The 10,831-nt window shown below is 34.9% G+C and overlaps 1 protein-coding gene and 1 long non-coding RNA gene across 2 annotated transcripts; both read left to right on the plus strand.

The window, feature by feature from the left end:
* The first annotated feature begins 1,347 nt into the window (after window positions 1-1,347).
* On the plus strand, window positions 1,348-2,121 carry LOC120115570. The gene has a single exon (XM_039136242.1). It carries the CDS (start codon window positions 1,348-1,350, stop codon window positions 2,119-2,121), a length of 774 nt encoding a protein of 257 aa, XP_038992173.1.
* Window positions 2,122-6,404: 4,283 nt separating this feature from the next.
* On the plus strand, window positions 6,405-8,268 carry LOC120115590. Its single transcript, XR_005515493.1, has 3 exons — window positions 6,405-6,511; window positions 7,187-7,409; window positions 7,962-8,268. It is a non-coding gene; the product is annotated as an uncharacterized LOC120115590 (long non-coding RNA).
* Window positions 8,269-10,831: the final 2,563 nt, after the last annotated feature.

Here is a 10,831-nt window from a genome sequence, read left to right on the forward strand (position 1 = left end):
GCATCCCCTGCTCCCCTCTCATTCTCCCTCCTTCCATGGCCCAACGGCGGACCAAATGATCAGTTGTCATGGTTCGCGAAACGACCGATTATCACTATCGAATTTAAAGGATTGAGTATTTGGAATTTAGAGATTGAAAATTTAAATTTAGGTATTTGAGAATTTTGGATTTTTGAGATGATAGTAAGAGTTGTAACTGATCATTAGGTGGTCGGTAAAATATGGGTGGCCGGATATGACCGACGGTTGAAGTAAATGATATTATAATAAGAAATTTTAAGAGATTGAAGTGATATATATATATATATATATATATATATATATATATATTTAAAAAAAACTGGAACTTTTTAAAAATAAATTATTTTTATTTTTTTAAAAAATAAATTTCTAAACTATCAAATTATGACACGTGGGAAAATTAACATCGTTGATGATCGGAACACTTAAATGGATAATATTTGTAATGTTATGCACCAGGATGAGTCAAAAAATAATTCAAACATTTATTTGAGAATTTAGGTATTTTAACACTTAATTTAGTATTAAGCATAAAATGATTTAGGTCTAATGTCAATAATGAATTACAAGGTGAAATATATGTGATAGTGAATGATTGTGCAAAGACCTCTGGTGGGAGAGCAGATATGCAGCAGCGAATCATGTCTGGAATATCTCTTGAATGGCGGTATGCCAATTAAAATACAAAAGAGAAGAAACCACACAGACCATTTTCAAAAACGTGTACTTATTTTTCCCTGACATTATTGTTTCTGATAAGATAACGTATAACTGCTTGCAGATACGCATTCATGCATTTCCATCCGTGAATAAAAGGCTAATCAGACGATTAATCTGAATCGGAAGTTGAGAACCATGCACCATTTAGTTGACTTAAAATGATCTCCATCGCTGTTTATAATTATTAAGTGTTACTCAGAGATTCTTAAGCTCCATATAATCCCTCTTGTACTGCGTGAAACATTATAGCTTAAATCTTCTTTAGTTGACTTCACATTACGGCTTAAATCTTAGTTTATTTGCCTTGTTATTTACTTAAGCGGATTTACTTTTAACTATAACAACTAATATTTATTCGCGGATCCAGCTCACACTGTCACTCGTGCGTGCGCCTGAATTAGTGGTCCTCCCCTTATATATCCATCGAATTTTCAATTTACCTGTCAAATCACACAACCCCGTGTGAGACCCAAATTACAAACCACATGAAATAGACCCAAAAAAAATGGTTGGCGTTTTCAGGCGCTCGTTCTCTTTCCCAAACAAACCCCCTAATCGTCCATCTAAACCATCGGTTTCTCAACACTTGAGATCCATCTCTCCTCCATGCAGATCACACCCTTTGATTTCCCAACTCAAAGAGGAAATCCCGATAACCGAACCTCAGCTTGGCTTTGTGATGGTTTGAGCCGCCTAAAGGTCGCTCAGGATTCGCTCCACGATATTCTTCAGCTCCCACAGACCCAGGAGTTGTTAAGCCATAAGCGTGAATGGGTGGAGAAACTCCTCGAAGATTTCCTACGTTTTGTCAATGTTTATGGGATCTTCCAAACATCATTTCTCTCGCTCAAAGAAGAGCAACTAGCGGCGAAAGTGGCTCTAAGGAGAAAAGACGGCTCGAGGATCGCTATCTATTTGAAAAGTCGCAAGAAGTTGGCTAAAGAGATAGCTAAGCTCGTGTTCTCTATCCGATGCATCGGACGATACTCATTCCCTGCATCAGCTAAAGTGTCTATTGCGGATACTGAGCTGATCGGTGTTATCAACGATGTTATCCAAGTAACGGTTTCGGTTTCCGTGGGACTTTTCAATGGGATTTCAATGGCGTTTGCTTCTAAAAAATCGTCTTGGATCAAGTTGGCGCTGTCTAAGAAAGCCAACAAGGTTGAGGTTGAGGGAAGTATCAAAGAATTCGAACAAATCGGTGAAGCAAACGTGTGGGGTTTGAAAAGGAAGGGGGACGATGAACAAGTGAAGATGGTATTGAAGAGAATGCAAGACTTGGATAGAAGCATTGCTGATATCGAAAGTGATAGCGACAAAGCTTTTAGGAGTCTGATAAAAGCTAGGTTTTTGCTGCTAAATATTCTCACCAAGTAGACATGTGTAATTTATCTTTTCATTCGTGTAAACCTGTCATGTTTTTTTCCTCCAAATTTTAGATTAATGGTGTACATTCCTCATATTTTGTAAATTTTTGTTAGTATTTGTTTCGGCATCGTATAAAGAACTGTCTCATTATACAATTATAAAAAATACATTATTATTTAAGTTAAATAATTAATTATTAAAATAAATATATAATAATTAATATTTTGTCTTATCATTATTTATTATTCATTCCTTCATCATCCGTTTTGCTCAATATAATGCTGCATTGGAAATGAAATACGAGATGATAAATCTATATCATTGTGCAAATAATTGGAGCTGCTTTTGTTCCCTTCAACTTGCCTTGAGAAATTTTAGATTCTTCACCGCCACTGACAGTGGATTTCTGGTCAGAACTTAAGTTTCCCGGTAAAAGCAAAGTATGAAGATCATACAAAAGACAAGACCTAATTGGACATCGGTGGCCCCTTAGTTTGTTGGTCTCGTAGATAATGCAAAAGATTTGACATTAATTCAGATATTCATGAACTGAAACATGTCTATTATATCCATTTCAATAATTGGAAATTTGATTTGTTTTCCATTACAAAAGCTGTTTACATGGTATCGAAAAGACATATACGATGTTTTGAGGGACCCATCATTTCATGTTTTGTAGGAATAAGGTTGTAATTGTAGTCATCATTGAAGAGGCGAGGGCGACAGTAATTTCTTGCTTAATAACTATATTTTTTTTTAAACTCAGAATACAAGTAAATAAATAAAATATTTCAATTTAAATATTTTAGTCATTCCACCCATTCAAGGGTATTTTAAACTTTTATTAAACAGTGACTAACATCTTACGTCATTTCTTAAAGTCTTATAGTTTTAGAGATCTTTTTAAAATCATTATAAGATATTATTCACAATTAAAAATAATTCGATAATTTTTTCAATTCTTATTCGAATAATACAACATGCATACATACAAAACATCGAAAGCATCATATTAATGAAAAATATAAAACACTACTGAATCGAGAGATATTCACCTTAATTTCCTGAGTTCTAGTTTAACAACTTAAATTTTAAACTTCTAATTACTATGTTATATGCATGGAATGGGCAACTTTGGGTCCATAATAATTCTCTATTTTCTTTTATTTTTGTCCGAAGATTGCACCTCTTTTAATATTTATGTGATATTTTATATCATTTTATTATTTTGAGTGTGAATAATTGTTTTTACTTTTTAAATCATCCTAATATAAATTATTATCGTTATAAATTAGCTTAGGGCTATGAAATTTTGTTGCCGCCGTTTCGCTTTCACGTCTGTTGGATCAATATGGTATAACTTCCTTTCTCATGTTATATGACTTTTCGCATCAATACAAAATCTTTTTCATTGAAAAAAAGCTCACGTTACCTAAAAACCATATAAACTCCACTTAGTGACCAAAGAGGTGGACCTTCCTCACCCAATAAACCAAGCTTTGGGCTTCATTTTAGGCCTTTGGCTGAGGATGTAGGCCTGGTTAATTTCAAGATCTTTTTTCTCAATAGCAATATTTTATACTTTATATTCTATATTTAAGATTATTTCTTTTAATAGAAATATTTTATGTTTAAATTTATTTTTGAAAAATAAATATATATTTCTTACTACTGAATTCGACATTGATATTTTTGAAAAAGGGCAATAATACTGAATTTCCTTAAATGGGTTTAAAGCCGCTTAAGGCATGAAGATTTCTAAGTTGAAACGAAGAAAAGTGAAAATAATTGAAGTGCTTTAATTCTTTTTAGGCCATATACATTATAAAAAGGGAAATTGAATTAAAAAGGAAAAGGACCACTAAATAATGCACCAAACATGGTACATAGTAAGCTCAAGTGGGACAGCCAGCTCCTCCCATGCCCATTGACATCGCTGCAAATTCAAAATAGTTTCCCTCTGATTGTGAGGCTCTAATCCCAGTGGCCCTTATTTCCATTTTCCAAGCTTCATGAATTAAGGAATATTACATTGCCGTATTTCCACTTTGAGTTTGCCTCGAACAGCATAATCATTCACTTTCATTTGTCGCTATAATTGCAATTTCCAATTATCCTAAATAATTTCTCGAATGAGACAATTTCTGATACCATTTAAGAGAAAAGGAGGAATTGCTGGGCAGTGACCCCTTACAGCAGTAAAGGTTAGGGGTGTATTTAAAACATGAAAACTAAAACATCATAGTTAGAGTTTATGAGGGACAAAAGCTATTTCCCTTCCCCAGACTTGAGCACTTAGGTTCTGAAAATGAATGGCACCTGCAATTGTTGCCTACTAATAGTCAGATGAGTGCAAGGATGAGGGGGAAGGGACCTTTTCTTGCCCTAATGTAGAGGTTAGACCTACATCTACAGTCAGGTGATAGCATGCAATGACACGTGAAAAGAACCTATCTTAAATAGCCTTTCATAGGAATTAGGGTCACGTAAAAAAGCTTGGGATGAAAATGAGGGCCATGCCCTCCACCCATTTCCCCACTTTCAAGAAGATAGAAAAGAAGAGATGGGTTAGTTAGGCAAGGGTTTTGTTAAGTTGTAGTTCCACATCCACTGGACTAAATCCCCATGATGGACATGGACTTGTTCCTTAGGTTTTGTGTTGTCAAAATCATCATCATAAAATGGACTTTTTCTATATGAGATTTAGATGATGCATTTGGTTTTATTTCTCTATGTATAATAATTGAACTAATTTCTTTAATTTTATACGATACATGGATCCAATTAAATCAAAAACAAAAGTAAAAAGGTAACTATTCCTGACCAAGAATATACTAGTGTTACAATGGTAGAATATACGATATAACGAGGAGGGAAAAAAGCAAGAAAGAGTAGTGAAAAACTGCAAATATTGAAAGCAGCAGGACCACTGGTGCAAGAATAGGAAAACATCAAAGATACGTTATGTTTATCCCGCCATTCTTTCCATTTGTATAAGACCCCACTCGACTGCATTTGTATAACCCCATTTTGTTTTCTTCATTCTTCCTACCACACAGTAAAGATGCATCTTAAATGCTCCACAATTGGAGAACAATTGGTAACGGCTGCCTCAGCCTCCTCCATTAATCTCCATTTTCATTTCTGCTTCCCAAGAGCCCTTGCCGTTACTTGAGAGAGAGAGACTTTATTAGGAAAAGAAACTGAGACCTCCAAAATCTTCATCGTTCTTTGGGTTCAAGTGATCGGTTTTAATGGGTTGCGTAACCTCGAAACTCGACCAGCTACCGGCGGTCTGTTTGTGCCGCGACCGCTGTAACTTCATCCAAGACGCTCTCCAGCAAAGCTACGCCCTTGCCGATGCACACATGGCATACATGCAGTCGCTCAAGACTCTGGGCCCAGCTCTCCACCATTTCTTCGATCAATGTCTCAAATCTTCGTCCGGCGATGACTCTACCGTCTCCATCGAGCAGCCGCCGAAGCTACGTTCGCCGCTGTCCTCACCTGACCATTCTTTTCGAGTTCTAACTCAGATTCGCACATTCAATTCGATACTGATTCAGAAGAAGAAGAGTCGGGCGAAGATTTTAGTAAATATATTAACGAAATCCATATAAGTTATCTTAACCAGGGGTTCTTAACATTATATCCTTTGTCTAATCATGATTATCATGCTAATACGAACCAAAGCAGAGAAATCAGTGGCTCGGGCTGGAAAACACCTCCACCTCCGGCTCCGAGGAGCGCGGCTTGGGATTACTTGAACTTTTTTGATGAAATTTACGAGAGATACGAGTTGCCTTATTTTTCGAGCAAACCAGTGAAGGGAGAAGGAGCTGATGACCGTTTTGAAGCACAGGCATTAAAGCAAATTCACGGAGACGAGAAATCTACTACAGATTATACTGAAGAAAAGAGAAAATCCGAGCAGAGAAGCTGTTCCAGTAAAGAACGGTGATGCAGAGGTTGACAAGGTTCAAACAAGGCTGCTACAGATGAACCCAGAAACCAAAGCGGTAAACAAAGTGTCTCTGAGGTAATCAAAGAATTACAGGCCCTGTTTGAGAAAGCTTCGGTGTCCGGAAATGAAGTTTGGATATGCTTGACACTGGAAAATTTCGTTATCATCACAAAAAGTCTTTTTATCAAGGTATAGTTTCTAACATTCTCTGCCGGTTTGGCTACATAGTTTTTATGATTTCTTCAATTCAATGGTTCATTTAGGTCCTGCGAAGATATTTCATATGGTTACTTCAAATTCATCGGAAACAGAGTCCTCGCTGCCAAAGAGAAGATTGATTCTATGGATAATGATGAGGTTTTTAGTTCACAGAATCTTTCATCTACTCTGAGGAAACTGTGTATGTGGGAGAAGAAGCTCCATGATGAAGTCAAGGTATGGTTAAAGAATCAAGATGCTTTTAAATTTTACTGTCTTTTCACCTTTTTCTTTTAGTTCGTGTTTGTGTTTCGAAAAGATGAACGACTCGGTAAATACTTAACCAAAGTTTATAAGCTTGATTTATACTTTAAAAGGTTTTGCTTTTCAGGCAGAATTGATATGTTTTATAGCACATATATATTGATAACAGTGATCACAAAACTGCTATATTTTCATGTAATCTATGAAATTGATCTGTTTTCCACCAAATCGGCTGTTATATATATTTGGACACAAACTTACCCACTGGAAAGAGCCTTAGCCATAGGCTTGAATTGTTTGCGATCAACTCCGTACAGTTGAAATTTTAAACCTGAAGGGTACACACATCACTCATTTTGATTCGACAGAGACAGTTCCTGAAAGTACAGTGTTTCACAATGATTTAGGCAGCGCCTGTACAATGCTCTAAAATCCAAGTTTCAAGCATTATATTTTTTTTCATGCAGCTTATCCGACCCAGTTTTGGAATCCTTCACTGAAGTAAGACTGTTTAGAAACATAATATTATGATGAGCATGTTGGATTGTTGTCCAATATACTTCAGTTTTTCCTCCATCTTTAGCCTTATATCTACACAAGGTTGTGTTTTTAAGGATGCCCAGTCTCATTTAGTTATATATTTTGAAGGATGAGGAAAAGCTGCGTATAATTCATTCAAAGAAGCATAGCCAGATGAAAAGCATGGATCAGAAGGGCGCTGATGCTCACCGAGTTGACTCCACACGAACTTCGATTAGGGCCTTATCTACTAAATGAGAGTTGCAGTTCAAGTTATTGACAACATAGCAATTACCATAAATAAGCTGATGGTTGAAGAGTTGTGGCCACACATCAATGAGCTGATTCACAGGTAAATTGTAACTCCAGTAAATTAGTACATTACTCTGTTTTACATTATGCAACTCTCAGGGGTATTACAAGTAAGACTTAGAGAGTACATCACTGTTCAATTTTTCAACGTACCAAAGTTGTAGGAAAAAGATAAAACAATTAGGTTTGGAGTGACTTGCATTTACAGTAGGAGGCTGTATCTTCCCTAGATACATTTTAACTGATTCATTTATCATAATACTTGAATTTTCAGACTAATTAGATGTAGATATTTCGGAACCTGGTTGGTATTTTGGGAATAAGTTTGCAGTCAACTATAACCAATAGATGGCCTGATAATAGAGATAATTTGAGTTTGAAGAGAAGACTTGGATTCTCTGAAGCTTCACATGTTCGTTAGTTAAAAGTCCGGATTAGGGAAATCAATCTCATTGGAGAAAATCAAGAAAATTCTTGTGATTAGATGATTCTCGGACCTTGGTTTTTCTTTTTCTTTCATTTCTGAAGTGACAATAAGTTGCTTGGTTTTCTGAAGTTGGAAAGGTGGCTGATTGCAATTAACTTGTTTTAGATTGTGTGGAATGTGGAAGGTAATGCTAGAATGCCATAGCTGTCAGTACCAAAAGGTTATGGAAGCAAAATGTTTGGATATCATTAGTATGAATGAAAATCTTAACGACACTAATCTCGAAGTGGCAATGAAACTAAAGCTTGAGCTTCAAACTGGATTCTTAGCTTCTCTAGTTGGATTGAAGCTCAGAGGGGCTATGTCAAAGCTTTGAATGGTTGGCTACATAGATGTCTCCTATATGAACCAGAGGAAATAACAGCAGACGGTGTTTCATCCTTCTCTTCTAGTGGATGCGGAGTACCCCCAGCGTTGGTGTGCTTAACCAGTGGTCGGAAGTCATGGATAGAGTGTCGGAGAAAGAGGTGGCTGAAGCTATGCATGGATTTTGGAAGAGCATAAACCAAATACTGGAACACCGTGATTCTAAACTGCAGCAAAGTATTATTGCTGATAAGGATATGGAAAGAAAAATAAAAGATTTGGAAAAAGAGGAGCAAAGAATGCAAGCTCGAGTGAAAAGATGACACTGTGGGGGAGCAAAGAAAGTGTCGTTGTTCCACCAAGAGATACCAGCGACGCTTCTGCTAGTTTACAGTATGATCTAAAGCAGATTTTCATGACAATGGAAAAGCTTGCTTCTCAGAGCAGCCAAGCTTATGAGGAGCTTCCCCAATGCATTGAAAAGTGCTAGGGCATGGCCCCTCAAGATAACGCCTAATGTCCTTAATTCATTCGACAAGTATTTCATTATGGTTTTCGATAGGGGAGGTAATTATCCATAAGACCCCTGCCGATGACATCTCTCATATACTTATCTATTAAGAATTGTTTGATTGAAAACCTGTTTAAGCAGCTGATTCTGATTGTTAGCCGACTAATTGCGTTTCCATTGCCGAAAGTCAAGGAACCGAATCGTAAAGTCATGGTCAGTTGGCATTTTCCCCTCAATTTGTCTTCGTCTTTTTTGACCAAGATAAGGTACTGAATTTTGGGGATGAGCATGCAAGATTTGGTTGAAAAAAAAAATTCATCCTTATCATTAGTCCCATTACCAGCTGCATGTTTATCCTTTAAAAAGCTGCTAAAGAAATGTTTACATTGTTTTATATTTTACTAGTTTCATTCAAATATTTATGCGAAAATATTTAAATTTTATATTAAAATAATTTTATTTATAAATTTCAATAGTTTAATTTATAATAAAAGTATAATTTAAAACTAATATAAAATGTGATTTAATATTTATTAAATTTTATCAATTATTTTTTTAATTTTTGATACGGTAATACTATTTTTTTTTTATAAAAAGCCGCTAGTTTTATTAAAAATAAAAATATCCAGAATTACAATGAAGATTTATGAACATAATCGTAAACGTAAACTAAATTATAGTTAGGGCATTTTCCTATAATCTTAACACAAAAAACTAGCCACCTAGATCACACAAGGATCATAAAAGGAAATATTAAAAAATCTAACCAATGCTCGAGTAAAAAAGATACGAACAAATCTGTCTGTATCGGTAAAAAAAACCACAAAAAGGGATGACACTACTAAAAGACCACCGAAAAATCGCAAATCAGAGTCAAGCAACGGGAGAAACTATACACGAGCGCAAAACGTGTATCCAAATCAATACGGGGTCCAAAGCAGGGAAGATCAACAAGATAACAAATATACGATCTTGATCATCGTGGCAATGTCAAATCCAACCCTGTGATAAAAGTTAAACGAAAAAAAGGAAAAAAAAACTGTAAGCTACCAAAAGGCAGAAAAAACATGCCAAAAAGACATAGATAAACGTGTCATAAATGCAGAAAACATATCACAAACATGATTATTCTTATTAAAAATAAAGGAAAAAAGATAACTGTCGGGCGAAACCAGTATCAAACCGGTGCCACTACTGGTTAACAAAATTAAAGAAGAAAAAGTTGAATTGATCAATAATTGACAAATTGTAAACAAGCAAAAAGGGAGAGGAGAAAGAAGAAATCGACTAGGTTTTTTATAATACTATTTTTTAAACAATGTCAACCGGATTTTATTAATAATAAAAGAATCAAAATTATAACGCATCAAAATAGAGAAAATTTTAGAGATGATAATAACCAAAATACTCAAAGTAAAATCTTCAACTTAAGATACGAAGAAAATAAAACATTCAATTGAGAATGACGATCAACATCAAAACCCAATAACCTTCATAAAAACCTCATTGTCTCTATTGAATAAAAGACTTTACGGAGTGATAAAAGAGTAATGAGCGAACCAAATAATCTGACATGCTGCTTTGGTACACAATTTTGATTATATCGGTAAACAACCTTTTACCAAAAGAGGGATTTGACTATACACGATCATCGACAAACCAATCAGAAAAAAATGTCGAGATGGTTTTTGTGTGATAACCAAAACGACCTCAAAATGTATGCAAAAAACATAAAAAACCATATGAATCGTGCCATAGTAGCAGAGCAAATGCGTGCCATAATAACAGAGGAAAAATGTGTCACAAGGACAAAGATTCTTATTCAAAATTAAAAAGACTCAAGAAAAAGAAAAAGAAAATAAAAGACATAATAAGAAAAATAAGAGAACTAATAATCACTGGAGGTCGGCAACCAATATTAAAGTTGGTGTCGTTGTTACCTAAACAAAATCAAAGAAAAAAAAAGAAAACGACTAAAAATATTTTAAAATTAGTTGAAAAAAGGAGAGCGTAATACTAATTTTTATATTGATGTGAAATGTATTTAAATATAAGATATTGTGTAATACTAGGCTATTAAAATACTTATTTTGTAAATTTAATTTTAAAATATAAATCATAAATATTAAAACTAAAGATATATGATGTTATATATTTC

The sequence above is a fragment of the Hibiscus syriacus genome, unplaced genomic scaffold (assembly GCF_006381635.1).
Source record: "Hibiscus syriacus cultivar Baekdansim isolate YM2019G1 unplaced genomic scaffold, ASM638163v2 tig00000799_pilon, whole genome shotgun sequence".
In the NCBI taxonomy this organism is placed as follows: domain Eukaryota; kingdom Viridiplantae; phylum Streptophyta; class Magnoliopsida; order Malvales; family Malvaceae; genus Hibiscus; species Hibiscus syriacus.